The 21365-nt window shown below is 40.3% G+C and overlaps 1 protein-coding gene across 1 annotated transcript in view; it reads right to left on the bottom strand.

The window, feature by feature from the left end:
* Nucleotides 1-20762, bottom strand: part of ANKS6 (ankyrin repeat and sterile alpha motif domain containing 6) — a gene marked incomplete at its 5' end in the record, with an annotated part of 28021 nt that extends 7259 nt beyond the window's left edge. The window contains 10 exons of the mRNA XM_010151087.1: nucleotides 756-872; nucleotides 2294-2483; nucleotides 6058-6239; nucleotides 6885-7050; nucleotides 8816-9019; nucleotides 10056-10105; nucleotides 10723-10933; nucleotides 14715-14863; nucleotides 16280-16386; nucleotides 20558-20762. Of these exons, the coding sequence (XP_010149389.1) occupies nucleotides 756-872; nucleotides 2294-2483; nucleotides 6058-6239; nucleotides 6885-7050; nucleotides 8816-9019; nucleotides 10056-10105; nucleotides 10723-10933; nucleotides 14715-14863; nucleotides 16280-16386; nucleotides 20558-20762 (1581 nt within the window). The remainder of the gene's footprint in view (nucleotides 1-755; nucleotides 873-2293; nucleotides 2484-6057; nucleotides 6240-6884; nucleotides 7051-8815; nucleotides 9020-10055; nucleotides 10106-10722; nucleotides 10934-14714; nucleotides 14864-16279; nucleotides 16387-20557) is intronic.
* Nucleotides 20763-21365: the final 603 nt, after the last annotated feature.

The following is a 21365-nucleotide window of genomic DNA, read 5'->3' as shown; positions in this document are numbered from 1 at the left end:
TGAGACAGACCCACTTTTCTATGCACCATTCTGGAAGCTGCCTACTTTACGGAGAAGAGCCCACAGAAAAGTGAAGTGAAAAATTCTAGTTTGAGTCTTATTTTCTGCTAGAGTTCTGGTTTTTTACCTCAAGGCCAATTAATTTGGTATGCTTAACACGTTTTTGTAAAGGTTGGCAGGCTAAAAACTTTAGTACCCTGAGGTTAATCCAAGGGAAAAGGGAACCAGCTTTTCATGCATCTTCATGAAAAATGTCCTCTTACAGAAAGAAAATAAGAGTTTCATTAAAAGCCCTTAGATAAATTATTAACCTTTTTTTCTTTTATGTTGCTAGTTAGCCATCTCATTTCTCATCACGCCGGTGTGCTTAAATTATAGGTTGTGCTATGGGAAGAAATTTTCAGGGTCTCTGAGCCCAGAGCCTTGCTTTCACCAACAACTGTAGCATCTAACACTTTTCACACACAGAGACAATGCTTTCAGTTGCAGGCCTTTCACGTTTTCATTTCCCCTCTCCCTCGTCCAGTTCCTGTATTATACATTAAGTTTGAACAAAACCTGGAACCTCTCAGTTTTACAGCTCTTGCATAACATATGGTTCCTCCTTTTTCACTGTCTTTTGCTCTACTCATACCTTGTCTCCCTACCTACATCCCTGGAGAAAGCCAAGGTTCTCACAGCTGTTACTCCTTCTGCCACATTACTCAAGTTCAGCACCCCCTCTGTACTACTGCGCAGCAGTAGGGTAAGATTACCTTTCTCCAAGTTTTCGGAGCCTCCCTTTACTCTCACATGGTTTCGTCTTTCATGATTCTCTACATCACTGGTTCTCAGAACAGGGACAAGCTGTTGATGGTCCACCAAGTGGTTGCCTAGAAAGAAACCATGCACACCTCTGAACCCTGCTGCCTACTGTTCCTTCAGAGTAATATTCAATGCAAATCAATTTTCTAATTCATCCCAGTTTACGTGAAGGAAAAAGAAACATTAACACTGCAGGCCTTCTGTATTCTATATAATCAGGCCTCCTGATTACTGCTGGGCCTACGCGCATTTGTACTGCTGATGATGACCCAAATAACAGAAAGAGAAGCCCTTGAATTAAAGGGCCATTTAAGCACAAAAGCTTACAAGCACAGAGAACCCTAAGTAGTTCTGGCTTCAGACAACCAATCCCTCAGCTACAGAGGGCACTCACTGTATCCTGGCAGTAGTGGTGCAGTCACGAAGCTTCACCAGGTGAGATCAGAAGAGCCCGTAGCTTGGGGAATTCCCCTTGTTACACCAGGGCAACTTCACTTCCCTCTATGTATTTCTAAACTGACAACTCTTATCAACTCTTTATCGTTATGAAATGGCACTAACTAAAACGTGAAAGGATGTTCTCCAGCAGTCAGTACATGTTGCAGCTAAGCCGCGGTAAAAGAACAGAAAGCAGGTCAAATATCACCTCGCTTTAGTGCAAATGGAAGCCCAGTGTCGACGGACACAGTGAGCATAAATGAAAACAAAATAAAATCAATAGGGACACTTTCAAAAAACCAAAAATAGTACAAAATGCCTCTTGCAGAAACCAGATAAAAGGTACCTCCATCTCTTATAAAAAAGATTGAGTCATGTTATTTTTTCCACTTTGAGATGTTTACAGAAGAAGAAGTAATTGATATCCTGTTTCCAATGCAATTAAACATGACTATTTAAAATAAAGTTTTGTAATTCAGACCTAAGAGTTCAACTTAAAAGGCAGTAATCTTATTGTAAAACTAGTAACATTATTACCCAAAATAAAAGGTAAAAATAATGCTATTTTTGCACTTTAAAACAATAAGTGCAACATGGCTCTTGAAAACCAGTTGCATGTAGCTATGACATGCTAAGAATCAAAACTGTATTTCTGTAGTCATGTGCTTCACTGCATTTATTTTAAAAAAATAAGAATTTCAAATGTGTAGAAAGAATATTTTCTACCCTCAGCAAACACTGAAAATCAGGATTTAAGCCAGAAAGGGGGGAAGGAAGGAGAACACCTAATAGTGGCCTACCTACATGCTCTACCCTAGCTTTGAGATGGTACCAATCTCCCTGTACGTGGAAGGGATTACAGCTTTTGGGAGAGAAATAGCTAGATGCTGTAGGAATGCCAATCTTGCAGTAAGAAACACCAACGTGTATTTTCTAGAAAGAAAGAAGTTCTCACTCTCGCGCAGACACCCACTAATCTAGCCCAGCTACAGCTTTACACACTCTGTGCTCTCCATGAGTGTATCTCCTGTAAGTACAGTGACCTACTCACCATCTTCCGTAATTGTTCCACTGCTGGAACCATTGCTCTTGGCCTGTCTGTGAGAAGAAGAGAGAGAGGACTCTGCGTTGTGAACCTTAGGAGACGGGGAGGGCGATGGGGAAGGTGTCAGAGTTGGTGATGTGCTTTTAGACGTAGATGAAGTCCCAGATGGAGGTCTTTTGCTCATCTCCAGTTTTTGCTGTAGTTAATGACACAATCATTTCAGTTAATTATTTTTTTTTGAAGTGTTTATATGTGACTCCTTAATATCACGTAAGTTGCGTATCATTTCTGCAGAGCATGTAGTCACAACTAGAAGCTTCTGCTTGATTCATATGGAAATAACTGGAGCAATACCGACTTATCGCAGGTGAGAGTCTGTCCCTTCAAATTCATCAACAAAAATACATTTTTAAGGCTATAATTTTGAAATAAGAAAATGATTATTTATAAAGCAATACTATGTACAAGCACTACAATTTTTTGTTTTATAAAAACTGAAATTACTTTGATTCTGAAGACAGATCTTTTTCATTCAGAGATTTAATTAAATAAAGCCCCAATTAAAGGTTTTCAAAGTGTATCAGATGCTAAGTTAAAGTAGCACTTCATGCTGGATTAACCAAAAATAGCTAGCATAAACTAAGTTTCGAGTGCATTTAAACCCCTTGCTGCACTGGAATGAAAGTTTCCAGTCAACTCTTAAACTTCTTATTATCTGAGTTTAAAACGATTCAGTATTTTGCAAATATTTAATACATTTGGAGGCATGGAAAACAGGAAAATGTAAAAATTAAAATGCGGAATAAGAATATATATGTACGTTTACCAGTATTTTCCAAAACAAGCTAATGTACCTCACCTCCTAAATGCCTCAATCTACGTATAGTTTCACACATTTTGATGTTTGCTTTATTGACCTAAAAATTCTTATGAGATTTTCTCCTGGATTCCTCAATTCAGAGTTTAACAGAAATACCTTCTGTCAGTCACGCTGCTACAAAAAATATAAGAAAAAAGTTGAGGTGGGTAACGAGGCACGAAGGAAGAATGACAGGGGTTCCTGACTGTAAAATGTTCCTCTACGATCTTACTTCTGTGCTATGGCATAAATGGAACTTTTCTACATAATGAAAGAGATGCCAATTAAAAAGGTAAAACCGATTTGATTGGTAACATTGTTCCATCACACTACCCTATGCCAGAATGTACTACCCGCTTAGCCCTCACTGAACTGACTAGAAATAACGTAGCATCACACGAATTTGAGAGGTCTCTGAAAAGCATCGGGAACTTATTTCTAATTTTTGTCCCACATTTCCCTGTATTCTGTCACTGGCCATTTGTGTTTCAAAGCGGTCTTCCCTCTCTTAACATGCTGTGTGCATTTAAATAAACTGCATCACCCTGTAATTAGTCAGTTTTTCTTTTCCTTTCTTTAAGACTTGTACAATCCCACCCGTCACAGATAACTCATCAGTGTAACATCGCTGCATTTTTACATCAGCTGTTTCCAAGTTTAGACAGCATGATCCGAATGGGAGGGCACAAACACTTCCACAATGGATACATACGTTAAATTTTCAGCTTTTGTGTTGTTGATTACATCAACGAAGTAGGCTGATTAAGCTTTTGCAGCCAGTGTGGATCCATATGCAATTGTGTACTCCCAAGACACTGACATCCCAAAAATCACCTCAGATGTTGTGATACATGAACATCTACTGCAAGACCCAGACTGATTTTGTGTTTTGTTATCGGTGGATAGACTGAAACTCATCCAGACAGCTAAGCAAAGAGCACTGAAAGAGCTGTTGCTTTTCCAACATACTAGCATCATTTTTATTTAAAGATCTTTTCAACAGTATGATGAACTGCCTTCCCAGAAGATAACCTGCAAGGCCTTGCAACTCACTACTTCTTCATCCCCTCAAGTCTTCTGCTGTGAGCGGGAGAAATTGTTAAAATTCTTAGTGGCCACACTGTTGTAGCAACAGACCTCGCGATCTGCAGCCCAAAGCCCACAGGCACAACTGTTCTCTCTTAACAGGCTAACTCATATAACTGGAGAAAAGATTGGGGGTGCGGGGGGGGCGGGGTACAAACAGCTCTTCTGAAATAATTTCCAAGATAATTATTTCCATGGCAGGGGGGGTGGAACTAGATGGTCTTTAACATCCCTTCCAACCCAAACCATTCTGTGATTCTATGTTAAAAACAAGCTGAGAGGAACTGCTGAGAGTTTAATTAGAAATATATTAGTCAGGCCACCTCTGAAAGAAAAGTATTTGGTAGCTGTTCAGCAGAGGAGACTTTAATGAGGGAAGACGATAATCAAGTGGCTTTGTCTATAGGAAGGAAAGAGACAGATCATTTATAACCCAGGGAGCAGTCAGATAGAAAAGGAGGAAAGATTATCATGTGGCAAAGAATCAGTATGAGTCCATAGCTCTTCGGGGTCCAGCAGAGTTATAAATTTTAGGTCCCAATCTCATCTTTGAAAAGCAACCAGGAATCCCTTCACAATCAGGACTGATAGACTGGAGAAAAAGTGACTATTCATGGAAACTGTTTTGGCACTAGTAGCTGCCCACTTCTCTTTTACTGATTTTGTCCTCTAGAAATTTTAATTAAATCCCTGAACAACTTTGTAACTTCATTTATCATTGATATTTGGTGATTAAATATACCCATTGCTTACTGTTGCCACATAAGACATCACAGAATGAGAGAGCAAATGGAAGAGTTTTACACTGCGGCCATTTTTGTTTCTTTGGGCAAAACTTCAACAAGAATCTCATTAAAAGATGCAAATAAAACAAAACAAAGCAAAACAAGCTGTTTGGAAATTATACAAGCAAAGAGTTAAGAAATCTTCCTCCTGGTCACGTATTCTAACATTTTCAGAATACCAGACATCAGAACTAAACCCCCAAATTATGTGCTTTCTTTCTCTTGCTCTCTGAAATGCCATGTTTCCCTGTGTGAATAAACCCATGCATTTCACAGTAGTGCATCACACCTTCTGTTACGATGCTACTTTCTGTGCCTCTGCAGATTCTGAAGATTTAAAATCTTCATCATTAAAAGGGTTGTACAAAGCAGTTGTTAACTTCAAAGTACACACACAAAAACGGGCAGGTCCTAAGAGTAAAGCTATTCCAGGAAACTGGTAGGTACATCAGCACAGATAATAATGCCCGCACTCCAAAGCAAAGCCTGACCTTGGTGATGACAAGGTTTAACGTTTATACTCCTTAATAACAACGCCTTGTGGAGCACACTGGATACACACCTATTGTTGTGGTCAGCAGGTTCTGGTACAAATTACCTCTGGATCTGTACTTAGGTTGTGCCTTTGGAGGGAAACTAGCTACACCGCTTCAGAGTGAAGCCCAGGAATAACGAACATAAAACACTGGACCCAATCAGGGCCACAGAAAGAAATAATGAGAAACTAAAATAACAGTGCAGATCTACTCTAAGACCAAGTATTATATTTACTGGTTTTAAAACACAGTGGAATTAACAGTAAAGCAAAATCATGGGTTTTTAATGATAAAAATCATTAAATCATTGTTAATGATAAAGATCGTTATTAGGGTTGAACTTTTGTAGACTTGTAATTAAAAGGAAGGTTTGTGGAGCTGAAAACTTTCCACTACTGTAACAGTAGGCGTTCATTCATTTTAGGCTGTGCAACGTCATGCAGTTACATTTATCAACCACTTGCGACTATTAAAATTAGCCAATTTGGAAGCACAAAAATTTGCATTCTTCTGTACCTTTACAACGTGCCCGTTGCCAACAACTTGAGGACACTGCAGATCAGACAGCGTGGATGAAGGTGTTGACTGGACTGGGCTATGCTGTTGGCTGGGTTTCTGTTCAGGTAAGCCTGCTGCTTTCCTTCTTTGGGCTGCAATCTGAGACAAAACATTATCTGCACTGCCACCTAAGAAAAAAACAAAAACAGAGACAAGGAAACCATCATTTTAAAATGTTTGACGATTCTCAATTCACCTCTCTCCACCACTCACTTTCTTTTTAAAAACGGACTGGATAAAGTTAAGAGTGAGAATTGTAAGGGTCAGATCTGCTCTGCAGCTTTCAGGAAAGGCAACAAAAGCCAACCTTGTCTGTACACACACACAGAGCTGACTTTCACACTCTTGGGTATAGGTTTCATGAGCTGCTTCACCATACTGTCTTTCCAGCTGCCAGACACAATGCTTGCAGCCTTTTTTATAACTGAAAACCATTTTTTTACTTCAAACAAAAAGCAAGTAACATGGGTAAGAGACAGTTCTATGAAATGTATGTTGCAATGAACAGGCATCCACCTGATCCATCGTGGGTGGACTCAATAAAATCTCAGCATGTTTCTTCTGAGACACGGCCTAACGTGCGAGGCTTTTGTTCCCTTATGTATGTGTCCAAAGCCTAATCCTGTTCCAACAAAATCCATTGAATTTTTGCTCATACAGCAGTAGGAGCCCTCAGGAAAGGTTTGTTATCTTCTACCATCAACACACACACAATTTTTTAGCTGAACCACATAAAAATTTTTTTTTCACTAAAAATAAAAGCAGCATGGCACCTGATCTGTTATGCAGTTCTCCTCCATGCCTGTTAATTCCTGCAATGTTATTGGATCCACCAGAAGAATGGGGAGAATGGTTGAAGTTGTTGGAATTCGAAGGAGATGCAGGTCGTCTTGCAAACGTTGGTAATTTGACAGGTCGAGTACCTTTGCTAACAGATGCCTGGAAGACAAGAAGTAAAACAATTTTCATGTTTCCTGTTTGAGCAAAACAAAGACCAAACGTCAACTGCTATTTTATTTATCTAAGTTCTAAACCTTCCAGTGAAGAACAAAAGGGATATCAGAACTAATCTTATTTTACATATAAAAATAAATGTAATATATACTTACATAAGTATGTATACACTGAATATATATATTCAATAAAAGAAATGGCACCATAATAAAGGCATTAATTCCCCTTAAACTTTGGAAAACACAAAATGAGCATACACGATGCACCTGAATTCTGACATGCAACATTACGAGCCGTGGAGAGGGGGGCAGAAATATCACATGTGAAACTTCTTTCCTGCAGAATCCTGATTTTGTTTCTCCCATCTTACAAAACAGCTGCTACCACCTACTTCTCATTCATCATATCCTTGTTTCTTACTAAGCTGTAACAAGTGACATGAACTTTCTCTCCTCCGGCTGCATTTTCATATCCCTTTCAATCTAAATATCTACCTGCACTATTTTATTGACTATTGTTAACTGAGGCACTAACGATCCAGCCAAATCCTCAGACAAATCCTCCTTCAATTCTCTGGCTTTTACAATACTGGCCACTGCCAACCATCTGCCACATCTGCTGAGCTTTTTCATGCCTCTTACCCTGTTGCCCAAATCACCTCTTCCTCCAGCTCTGACTTACGATGTTTCTCTCCTTCTCCCTATTCCCTTAGCAAAACCTTCTTTCCCCACAGAAGGATCAGTGCTAGTCCTCCCCCACTTCCACTGGCCCTTACTTTATATACGGGTGCCAATGATCCACTTATGTTATAACAATGATCATTTTTAGGACGATGAACATCTATCTGCCTTCCTGTGATCTATCACATCCCTTCTAATACTCCACCTTACTGCAGCTAAATCAACTCTACTGGTATAAGCTCACTTAAAAAAGGAAGACAGAAAAATTTCCTCCTAAAATGTCTTCACTGTCTAATTTTTGAAACTGACATGAAATACAGTTCTGGACTAGTAAAATAAACTCTTCTCTGCACTTGGATAGTAGTGTCTAAAGTGAGGGGAGTAGGTACTTCTTTTTGTCCTACTACAAAACCAAAGGTTGTGGAGGTTGTTCTGCATCCTGTCTCAAGACAAATGAGCTGGTTTGGTTTTGCATTTTCACTGAAAATGTTGTAGAATCAGGAAGGCTCCTTCTAGAAAAAGTAGAATTTCTTCAGACTTCTTCCCTTTTTACAGTACTTGCACTTTAAGGCTGTACGTTTTCAAGCCCACTTGATCAGTAATTGCTACAATTTTATCTATTACTGATCTTTCAGAATGTTATGTCTGTTTATTTATGTGTCTGGTATTTCTTTCCTTCCTCCAGTTCCTAAAAATTGAGAAACTTTCATTCTTTTCTTCTGCCCCTAGTCTTCTTCCAGATCAAAGCAGTTTCTGCCACACTCCAGTGATTGCACCTACTTAGGCAAGTGGAACCAGCAGCCACTTTACCAGTTTGCACCAAATTCGTTAAGGCTGGGCTTTATTCTGCTTAAGGGCAAACAAGTCATTTCATTTCATACAAATCTTGTGTTCCATTTACATTCCTTCCCTAGAAATGTGTAGTCTTCCTAAACACCAGAGCTTAAAAAGGTAAGCCATTAGTGAGACAGCGAGTTTAAAGTAGTTTCTAAGCAGATACACAGTGTGGCTCCCCAGTCAGCACGGCCCGGACGTAACACAGCACTTTCAAACACATTTTGTTTGCTTACTATATTGGAGTTCCCACTGCTGTTGAAATCGTGCTTAACCACTCTCTGTGGCCAGGCAGTTCTCACCTGTTCAGCTTTGCCATCTTTGCTGAGTCGCGTTCGGTCAGAATTCCAAAGTTCAAAACTTGAGGGTGGTAAGAAAGGGGGTATCACTGCTTTCAGCTTATCGCTGGGCAGCCTGGTGAAGGGAGCACTGCTTCGCAACTGGGCAAGGGAAACGAGAGAGGGGGGGAAACAAAAAGAACCACTTGGTAAGAACGATTACTGGCACCTGATGACATGGTTTCAAAAAATCAGAAGTTAAATAAAAAGATGGAGACCAATACCTTTTCAAAGAAAATAAAATGGAAACGAGACACAAAAGTAGTATTTGTGAAGAGGTACAGCACACCGTAACAGAGAGAATCCAATGGACATTCTGGCACACGTCAGTATGCTCATTCATTTAACACAATGAATATAGTTCACTAAGTGGCAGAAACTCTCTTCCTTCACTGGGCTGAATCTTGCTTCAAACTGATTTCAACAGGAATGTTAACAAATAATTTCCAAACAAATGACAAGGCAGTCCTCTCTGTAGTCTCAGACAGGACACCTGGAAACAGTGAACAACTGCTTGTTCCTGCTGTATGTGTTCTCCAGAAAGAGAAAAAAACAAAACACAACTGATTTGGCTCCCTGGAGTTCTGTCAGTCAATCACATTAAAAGTTACTCAATCTGCTTAAAAAAAAGAACATAAAAGGATAACCAGCCAAAGTTAATGACCTCTCCAGGGAGTAAGCCGAAGGGGAATTTAAAGCTACATCATAACAAATAAAAAATAGAATACTACAAATAAACATCCCAAAGTAAATATTTCATGATTGTCTCTACTATTCTCACTTTCATATTGCACCATGTTCCATCCATGTTTTCCTCTGCTTGTCAGCAGCTAATAAGATGTTCCATCTATTTTACTAATTCACTGCTGATGATGCAAAGGGATGGGTAACTCCTGAAAACAGGCAGTACTTGTGAACAGCTTCCATACCATACTCCTTGTGGTACTTCTAGTCTAAGAACTACTGATGTATCGCAGCCTGTCAGTTCCTGCCTAGTGACTATGAACAAATGTGCTGGATTCAGCCATTCAGTTCTCTTTCTAATGGGGACTTGGATAGGAAGTAAAAAAAAAAAAACTAGTGGGAGCTGCACGGCCTTCTGAATTGGGCTGAACACACCAAGAACACTGCAACATACCATGGTTGTCAATAATTCATCATCCTTTCCTCCTTTTGCAGTGTTTACACCTGAAAAACATATAAATGATGTTTTATTGTTTACACACTCCTCCTTTTGTTCTCAGGGACAGCCTGATGTTTTCAAACATTCAACAGCTTTACCCTCAGTAAGCAGACAGCACCAAGACTTCCAGTGACACTCTCATGTAACCTAAATTAAAGTTAAGCCAATAGTCTTATTTCACATTACAAACTGTGGTTTTCCATAGAGAGCTACACAATTTCAGTGGATGTGCTCTACAATTTGTGCTCTTCCAATTTCTCTCTTCTCCAAATTATTTGTTTAAATAAATTGGTTTTCATTACATAAATTGGTTTATCAAAGATACTAACAACTTTTGAGTGACCTGTTTCCAGTGTCCCATTTAATGGTGCTTGCTGCAGAACAGTAACAGGGTTGTGTTAGCATTTTCCTCTTCAAATGATGCTGTGCACAGCATTCAGCATGATCAACAGTCAGGAGTACAAACATCTCTCTCTCCATACATATATATACACACTACAAAGACACTACTTGTCTTTTCAGTTATATCAAGCTAAATAAAATCTGACTCAGTACATTAGAAATAGTATCATCTTGACTATCCCATCAGGACTCACTTCCCCCAAGACAACTCTGGCTTTACCACTAGCTTTGTTATTTGTGATCCAAGCTGTAGCAGCATCAAGGTTTCCAGAGGTGTCCGTATCACTCTGTGAAACTGCTTTTATGGTGGAACTTAATGACGGTTCAGGCTCATCAGGAAAAGGCACAAACTGACTGGAAGGAAATCCATGGCGCAATGTCTGAGTCAACTTCAGCTTGCGGAAGCGATTGGACATCCTGCTCCACCAGGACTAGATTGATAAGAAGACACAATAGTTTAGTTCCAACTAAAAGAAAAAAAGAGGAAAAGAAATGTACAATTAAGTAATCCTTACAGCAGTGATAAATCTGTCAAGGAGTTTTTGAGATAAACCACAAAAGCAATGTTAAAGTGGTTTACAATTATCAACACAATCCTTCACCATAATTTCTATGTATAGCATTGATCTCTCTCTGTATTTTCCACCTGGCAAATGCCTTACAATATTTTTCCACACTATCTGGAAAGACACGTTACATTATATATTAGGGCAACTTCAAACGGAAATTTTTACAGCTATGTCGCATTCCCATTAACCTCCAATTTCACCATCCAGTCTTACACACTCTGGCATCGGTGAACTGGCATGTGTATTTTCTGCTTTTTAGAGGTGTGCATAGAAGTTTAGCCAATCTGCATGAAAGATGCTCCTGAAAATTTTCAAAATCGGTGGCAAACTGGAAGAGTTCTGATAGTATTCCTCTCAACCCAAAGATCCACAATCCATACAGTGCTGCTATACAGATAACTTAAACCAGACTGGGAAGACTATAAGCTGAAAAAGAGCAAGGCAAGGCAATCTCAGCTGTGAAAACAACACAAACTTTAGAACTACTGCTCCTACGACCCTCAACCATACAGATATCACATATGTGGAAACCGTTACACAAAAGGATCATCTTTGCTCAAAATAAGACTTATCCAACTATTTACAGACTTACACATTTTTACAGGCAGAGTGCAAGATGCTTCAAGTGTTTAGCAGGACATTTCTCTAGACTAAGCGAGACCTGTAGGCTGTATGAAGACAACCAGTGCAATCCGTATAAAGATTATGCAGATTGTACGTAAATCAGTCAGATTATAAGTATCTTCTGGTTATTTCTCAGTAAGGCTCCTTCCTCCCTTTCTGGAACACTTTAAAATAATAAAGTCAGTCACGTAAGTGATGATATTTCATGAAGGCTGCTTTATGTGATAGCCAAACAAGGTAACACACTTTCCTAGTTTACTCTTTGTTCTTAGCCATTCCTTCTCACCATACGTCTTCCCCTCTTCTCCTTGGCATTTAACATTTTTCAACTGCTTACTAAGCAACTAAGTCTTCCCAACTGACTGACAGTAGAAGTAAGTAATATAAACTGTATACTTACTCCCTGCAAATCAATCCTTCTAGCAGATGATCATTAAAGTGATTTTTAATCTGCACAGAGCATTAGTAATGGATAGATTTCTCAGATCTTTGTATCTCTTTGGAGCCATAATAAATAAAGATTTACATTACTTTCAGCAACAAAGACCTGACTGAAAAAGACAAGACAGACAAATAGTTCAAAGAAAGCAATAAAACCATACAGTTCTTCATGTATGCACCTTCCAAAGGGAACTGAAAGGGACTCGTTTTGGATCCCACACCTTCAGATACAGACAAATTAGAAATAGTAACAGTTTTAAGAAATAACCTGCAAACAAGGAAATTTGAATGAACTATTTTTGTTTAGTTTAGAAAAAAAAAAGATTGAGGAGGATACAATAATTCTTTTAAGTATTCATATAAAAATAAAGGTGGTCACGGAACAAGAACCAATCAACTTAGCATGCAGCAAGAGAGCTATAGCCTGGATCAGGGGGAAAAAAAAATCTGACCACAAGAAGTGACAAACAGCGGAACTGGGAGCTGACGGAGACGATGGCACCAAGGGATCTTCTTCACCACAGTGAAGGAAGAGGGAACAGTAGCTTCCCTCAAGGATGATCTTGGCATGTTCATTCTGTCTCCTTACATAAAGGCAAGTGAGCCTCTTGAGTTCCCGCTCATTTTACATTTCCATGATTTCTGTACACCCCACATTCTGCCATTTGCACTGATCTAGACAGAAAATTTATGTACTAGCTGAGAATAAATATTCTTGGTTTACAGTCCTGGCTCAGCACAGAGCAGCTGTCCACACAGAAGCACTGTTGCTACAAAACCCAGGAGAGGTCCCTCACTTCAGCACTCTCTTCACATGCTGGTACAAAGGGAAGCAAGTTTGATGACACACACGCCCCTCCCCAGACAATATGAAAGTGTCATTTTTACCTCTCTGAACACTTGTAAGGATAATAAGATTGGTAACATAGTTGCAGTCAGACAGCATGGTTAATAAAGTATTAAGCAATGATGGAAGAGGGGACTACACTAGCTTTCAGATTATATATATCAGAGAACTATACAAAATACAATTTCTGCTGAAAAAGTGCCTGATTAAGACTTAAACACTGTCACATTTTGTAGTTTCGAAACCAAATACTTAATCATTCCACACATCAAAATATTAAATTCGTGTTGGTACTCATATGTACATCTTTATCACTGACAAATCTTGTAACTTTTTTTATTTGACTTCATAATCTTTTATGACCCTAACCCAAGCCTTTGCGTCACAACACTGCAAGAGCTGCAATCTGTCCCGTTACTGACCTGCATTCCATAACGCCAAAAGCTCTTCTGACAATCTCCTATCTAAGGCAACTGCATTCTGAAATAAGATCATCTAAATTGGTAAGTTGTATCCTATCAAATAAAAGAATAATCCTATGAAAATAACCACCTGTTGCTTCATATTTAAAACTACAAAACAGATTTGAGCTAAAGTAGAACTTTAAATGGTCTTTAAAATTCACGTCAACAACAGCCTGGAAATTGCCACGTACCAAGGCCATGGTAACATTTATACTAAATAAGGTGAGATCATGGACTCAAGAAGTTTTGAGGTACACCATAATCGAAAAATATTCACCTACATAAACAACAACAGCAACAACAACAAAATAAACTAATACTTTTTCCTTCTCTTTCACAAACAGACAAGGTAAGTCGCAGTATCTTTGTTTAAGTGTCATGCACTCGTCCTGGCTGTATGTTGTTTCTGACTGGACTGCCACCAATTTCCAGTAAAGGACACATCATGCCAGAAGACATGTAAGCCTGAACTGCACACTCTTCCACTCTTCACATTAAAATCGCTGCTGTGATCTTCTTAATTTCCAAAGCCAATAGCCTGTTTATATTTATGGCTGAAATTAAATCTACCTTCTGTCCTAGCGGTAGATAAGACAGACAGCCTCTCAGTCTCCCGGGCTGTCCCACACAGAGTCCCATGAGTATTTTCAAGTACATTACCACATCTTCAGTTTCCTTTCTCCATCATCCTTCTTTCTTCTAGTCTACTAAATAGCAAAAAAGTAAAAAAAAAAAACCCACCCAAAAAACCTGGTGTTACAATTCCTACGTAGAACAAACATAAATAGGCCGTTTCTCACTATGTTAGGAGATACTAGCCAAATCCCCATAACACACCCACTACAATTTCAAAAAAAGAAAAAAAAAAATACCAAGCAGTATAAGAAGTCTACTAAAACTGGAGTAAATTTGGATTTTAAAGGCAAACTTAATTTTAAGATCATAACGGAAATTCAGTTCCAAACTTATGAACATGGTATCTTTCACTACTTAATTACGAGATCTATTTCTAGGCACTGGAATGCTGCAATGCAAACTCTTCCTTACAAGTTTTCCCTTTGCCTTGCCATCTGACAAAAAGAAAGCTGAACACGTACTACGTTTCATAAAACCAAGAAGCACTGCCAAAGAGGAATTTGAAACACACCCACCCCCAAAAACCCCACTTACCTATCAGATCCAAAATACTTCTTAGAGGTGACTTTCTCTGCTTTGTACATTACAGGTAACAATGCATTTGTTATTTATTAAGAGTGACTATATATACCTTTAGACCTCCTTTGTCATCTGGCAATATTGGGACATTTAGGGTTTGCCTACTTCTGGAACAAGGCAACGATGACCTGTTGTTCAGCTTACTCTTGTCCTTGTCTACTTGCATGCATGCTGATGCCAGTAACCGCACAAGCTCTGTGTCTAAAAGAAAACAATTAAGATAGTACTTAGTCTGTTCAGCTTTCCCAAATTATGACGGATAGGCTGACACTTTCCCTATAAATCCCATATAAGTAGTGATTGATCTACCTCTCCAACAAAAAGCAGATGAATCCCAAAACCCCTCTGTCTTGACGTTTCCCACACCTTCTCCCCACACAGTGGGCTGCAGTCCTACCATCGCCTCTCTAAAGGTAATTAGCAATGTAAATAAGCATGCTATTCAGCCAGATGTGACCACGTGAACTGCCTCCTCTCGCGCTCTGTGGAAGTCAAGAACGATATTGTGATGCTCCCTTTTCTCACCTGACACAGAAGAGAGTAGAGAAAAATGAATATTCTTTCTTCAAGCGTAGGTTGCAGAAAAGAAGCTTGAAATTAAATCCCAGAGAGAAAGAGGATGTTCAGCCTGGACAATGAAGGGACTGAAAAGACATGGTAAGAAAAAAGGTGTACAAAAAAGTAAGAGAAACAAAAAAAGAAAGGAATAGGAAGAAAAAAGAACAAGCATGAGATGAGGACAGGAAAGGAAAAAAAATATTCTGTAAATCTGTATTTTATACCCAAGTCTTTCAGATGGGCAGGCAGAACTGACCTACATATATGAAGACAGGTAACAAGACAAACTACTCTGTCCTACTAGAAGTTAGTTATAAAGTAATTCACTGTATTTATTTTCTAAAATTTTAGAGGTATCTGCTAGTAGCCAAGAAGGTATCTGCTAGTAGCCAAAAATATCATAATGAGTAAATACAGAGAAAACAAACTTTAATTCCATCAGCAGCAGTGTTTTTTGGCTACAGATAAAACAACTCAGGCAAGGTTAACAATAACAAATTATACAGGTTGAATAAACAACAACAAAAATGAAATGTGGTTCATTGAACTCTCCCCAACACATGCTGCCTTTTTCTAATACACTCCCACAAAACCAACCTGAACCCTGAAGTGTGATTTATTCTCAGCCTTTTCCTATAAGACTTAGTGGGAGGTTCAGCCAGTAGTTCACTAGTTTTGTTCCAATTGTACTCTCTTTGTCCTGTTCCTTTCCTGCTGTTTATTGAGTGGAAATTTCTAGCTCCAGTTCTTAGCTCTGTGCTAGTGACACTACAGAATACCTAGGCCACCACAGTCAGATGCCACTGAACTGACTCTGATGACACAAACAATATATTTTGGAGCATCTTCACAAACAAAGGCAAGAGGAACGTACAAAACCTGTTTTACCATAACCAATTAACTCAAAACCCACCATTTTCAGGAAGTACCCTTTATTGGCCCAGTCCAGCCTGGCCATCAGATGATACTTCCTACTAACCTTAATGTATTTTCTAGATTGGAAGGGATGTTCATCTGTTTATGTTATATATTTCCTCAGTGCTCTTTGACATAACATACCTGGATCATTCAGCAGCATTATCAGGTCAAAAGCTGTGTAACCATTTTTTGCACGAAGATTGACATCAGCACCTTGATTTAACAAATACTTCACAATGTCTTTGTTTCTTTAAGGGAAGAAAAAAAAAAAGGCATTGCTCATTAAAAAAAAAAAAAGAAAACCCTAATACTCCATTTTCATGCTTTTAGACCATTGCTCCTCAATTAGAGATCAGAGTTTTACCTTTTCTATAGCGAACCAAGTCTGAAATTTGTTCACAAGCTATGCAGAACCTGCCATGATTCCTTTGTCAGCCACTGTTTACTCACTATGAATTACATTAATCAGCATGCAGGAAATCAGCTTAAAAAAAATTATATAGCAATTTTCTTAAAATGACTCTGGAACTGACTCTGGAATTTGTTGCCAAGCACCTTCCCGGTGAAAGGCCATTAATGCCTAGGGCAAAAAAAAGCAGATGAAAAGAGAAAGGTCAGTCCAGTACTCATCACAGGCCATCACTAATACTTCAATACAACTTCATACTCAGAACAGGTCAAGAAATTCCATACAGAAAAGCCAAATTGACTAGAAGATCATTCATAAAAAACAGAGAGTACTTCACTTAATTGGAGATATAAATTATATAATTGAGAAGGCACATTATCACTTCCTCAAGGTGTTTAAAATGCAAAAGCAATCAGCATTAAATAACCAACACAAACAATTTCCAACAAAAGCTCATAAAAGCTAGTTGCATAAAAGGAACTCACTATCCCATCCCCACTAGCCGCCCTGCCCTCCCATGCACCTGAATAAATAATCAGGACTTGACTCATGAATTACAAACAATACCATAATTCAGCCTGCAAAATACGCAAACAGGCAACAAAGCCATGGAAAAACATATGTAATACAAAACTCCTCCTGAGCAGAGGCTGACCTTGTATAAAACCAAACTCTGACATGTATAAGCAACACAAGCAAAAAAGTTCTTAAGTAGCAGCAGGTGACTGCAAACTAGTCACCATTTCCCACAGCATTCTCCTGGAGAAACTGGCTGCTCACAGCTTGGAAGGGTGTACAGTTCGCTGGGTATAAAACTGCCTGAATGACAAGGCCCAAAGAGTTGTGGTGAATGGAGTTCAATCCACTTGGAGGTGAGTCACAAGTGGGGTTCCCCAGGGCTCAGTACTGGGGCCAGTTCTCTTTAATATCTTTGTCAAAAATCTGGACAAAGGGATCAAGTGCACCCTCAGTAAGTTTGCAGACACCAAGCTGGGTGGGAGTGTTGATCTGCCGGAGGGAAGGCTCTGCAGAAGGATCTGGACAGGCTGGATCAATGGGCCAAGGCCAACTGTATGAGGTTCAACAAGGCCAAGTGCTGGGTCCTGCACCTGGGTCACAACAACCCCCTGCAATGCTACAGGCTTGGGGACGAGTGGCTGGAAAGCTGCCTGGTGGAAAAGGACCTGGGGGTGTTGGTCGACATCCGACTGAACATGAGCCAGCAGTGTGCCCAGGTGGCCAAAAAGGCCAATGGCATCCTGGACTGCATCAGGAAGTGTGGCCAGCAGGACTAGTGCAGTGATCATCCTCCTGTACTCAGGACTGGTGAGGCTGCAACTCAAATCCTTTGGGCCCCTCACTGCAAGAAAGACATTCAAGTGCTGGAGCGTGTCCAGAGAACGGCAATGGAGCTGGGGAAGGGTCTGGAGCACAAGTCCTGTGAGGAGCAGCTGAGGGAACTGGGGGTGTTCAGCCTGGTGAAGAGGAGGCTCAGGGGAGACCTTATTGCTCTCTACAACTGCCTGAAAGGAGGTTGTAGCCACGTGGGTGTTGGCCTCTCTTCCCTGGTAACAAGCAAGTGCTGGAGCGTGTCCAGAGAACGGCAATGGAGCTGGGGAAGGGTCTGGAGCACAAGTCCTGTGAGGAGCAGCTGAGGGAACTGGGGGTGTTCAGCCTGGTGAAGAGGAGGCTCAGGGGAGACCTTATTGCTCTCTACAACTGCCTGAAAGGAGGTTGTAGCCACGTGGGTGTTGGCCTCTCTTCCCTGGTAACAAGAACAGAACAAGAGGAAACAAAGTTGTACCGTACCAGGGGAGGTTTAAATTGGATATTATGCCTCCACCAAAAGGGTTGTCAGGCACTGGAACAGGCTGCCCAGGGAAGCGGCTGAGTCACCATCCCTGGAGGTATTTAAGAGACATGTACATGTGGCGCTCAGGGACACAGTTTAGTGGTGGCATTAGCAGTGTTAGGTTAACAGTTGGACTTTACAATCTTAAAAGACTTTTCCAACCTAAAAGATTCTGTAATAAGCAACTTCTATGATTCTATGATAAAATCTAATACTGAAGCTGACAGATTTCAACCTCTCTACTTCAGAAGGTTACTTCTTACTGTACAAAGCTTTCACTATTGAAGTCACTCCAGATAAAATCAACCTAAAATGGAGGAGGAATGTTTCTCCTCTTTTCTAACAAAAATTCTGCTTACCCCTACCACAGCTCCTCTGCAGACCTCCCATTACTTCTCTTGCTTAAAACTGTGTCATCCCCCATCCTGCTTTCTGGTCCTGCACCCTGAGGGCACACGGAGACACAATCCCTTAGTGCCCCTGGCTCACAAAGATCTTGCCTGCCCCCTCCTTCGAACCAGAGACCCTCCACACCACTGTTGCTCCAGCTGTTACAGAAATTCACAACTGGCCCACGCTGACCAAGAAGAAAGGCTAAGACATGAAGTACAGCATTACAAGGGTAAATATTTATTCATGCATATGAGGTGTCCCAGCCAAACCCTGTCAACCCAAATGCAGCATTACGCCGCATTCTTGGAGAGTTTAGGTCCAACATGATTCGACTAACCACTAACACCCACACTACTGACTACTAATAACAGAGTAGCTTTGCAAAGCAACTGTATTTCTGCAGCATTCTTGCTGCCCATCTATTGATCCGGATGTCCCTGAAGTCAGTCTTGCCTACCCATGACATCAGACAACACTGGGAGGGTTTCAGCAACATGCTAAAGGGCTTATGATGCTGGCATTATCTTGGTTGACCACAGGTAGCTTTTATCCTTCATAGACAGCTATAAGTTTCCAAGAAGCCAGGAATAAGTTTCCTCATTTCCAGGGCTGGGATGTCCTTCTGGTCATTCCACTGAGCCAGTGTCCATTAGTTTGTTTTACATAAGCATGAACAATACCAAAGTCTCCATTAAAATCCCACTACCTCAAACATTAGGCGTATTAACAAAGTTAATACAATTTCACACTACAGAAACTGACTGATGCAATAGGGAAGGGAGTTTTCCTTACACAGCCCTCCAGGGAACTGGAGGGGCAGTATCTGAACACGCGCAGCACTCGGGTGCAATCTGTGCTTCCACAGACAGTCTGGTGCCTGAGTACCAGCAAGGGGACGTGCCAGCAGCTCTGCACACCACCTTCTGCTGGCTGCTCCTGCTCCAGCTGTGCTGCTAAGTGAAACGGACGCATCAGAAAAAACGGATCTTCAGACACTTGTGCGAAATGCCTATCGACACTCGGAGTACTGCATTGGTGAGGAAGCAGAGAATCTCATCTTATGTAGGTCCCAGGAGCTAGTTCTGAAAATTTTCACAAAGTAGTGACAACCTGACCTCCTATTTTTTCCCCTTCCTAGACTGAGTATCCTGCATTCAGACAATTCCAAAGATAGGGCAGAGATCACAGGTGAAGTACCAGGCCAATTTCTAGGGTCAGACTCTTAAGTGCCTACCTGCGTTTATAAAGTGGCTTGAAAGGAAACAACAGTCAGCTCTCTAGTTGGCACATTTCAGAAAACTCTGTGAAAACTAAAGGCTGAACAGGGGAACATAAGAATGGTCTTAAGACTGGAAAATACGGCACACAGAAGGGTGATTGCCTTGAAGTTTCACAACTTGACGTAGGCCTACAACCCTGGCAGGGGGCGATGCTCTTCTACAAAACACTAAAAGAAACATCAAAGTGTGGAAGTTGAATTCTGTACCAAAGCTCTCAGTGCCTGGAGCACTATGTCCCCAGCACTTACTGAGCAAGATTCAAGTTCCCAAATGTGCCACTCATTCTGAAATCCAAAGGGCATTCAGGTCTACACTGGAAAGCTCAGGGCAGTGCAAGAGACATGGACAACTGAGGTCAGAAGTCTTCTAATTTGTTGTAAGACCCCTCTGCTTCCAGAGTCAGTATTAAAAAGATTTTTTTCTATGGGGATGTAAGAAGAATGAGAATTCTTTACCATCAGACCCAAAGTCAGCATATATCTTACCCGTGGTATGTGGCCTGCATTAGTGCTGTCCAGCCATGAACGTTATCCTGTTTGTCAATATCAGCATTCTTCTCAACAAGCAGCTGAACAAGGGGCAGCTGTCCAGTGACAGCAGCAATCATTAATGGAGATGCACCATCAACATTGGTAATATTGACCTGACTTGGGTCTTCATCAGCGATTTGTTTAACCAGCTGAAAGTTTCCTGAAAAACAGTGATAAAACATAATCTACATGAGCACCAGAGAACAGTTTAGCTACTAAATTAATACGTCTTTTGATTTGCTGACACTGGGCTACATTTAGACGAATTAAAACAGAAAAAAAAATTATAGTACTAGATCAACTGCAACACTGAAGCTAAATATTTCTACTGATCTTTGGTGTTCTAGTTAATCAGTACATCTTCCCAGGCTACACAAAACTGTGGCATAAGCACAAGGCACTTTTTGCCTCTTTTTCCCTACCTGTACATTTACAGTACCATTCCACTACAAGAACCATTTTCTGAAATGAATGGCTAAGCCATAAAGGCAGTATAAATTGCACTGTATCTCACATGTGAAGGGACAAGTAGGGAATATTTCTATTAAATTGTCATAAGACAATGTTGTGCAAGGAAAACTGATGATGTGGAGACAACGTGATTTGTCCTTCCGCAGGACCAAGATCCCTGTTCCATTTTCAAAGGCTGAAATCACAGAAAGCAACAATTTTAGAATCAAAGAGAGTGGGCATAAAAGCATTCTGAAAGGTGAAGAAGGCCATCCCTTTCCTTAAGCAGGTAAAACAATGCCCCGTGTCACAC

The sequence above is a fragment of the Eurypyga helias genome, unplaced genomic scaffold (assembly GCF_000690775.1).
Source record: "Eurypyga helias isolate BGI_N326 unplaced genomic scaffold, ASM69077v1 scaffold24694, whole genome shotgun sequence".
Classification (NCBI taxonomy): Eukaryota; Metazoa; Chordata; class Aves; order Eurypygiformes; family Eurypygidae; genus Eurypyga; species Eurypyga helias.
Note: the sequence above shows the minus strand (reverse complement) of the source record. Positions and strands in the feature narration are given on the sequence as shown.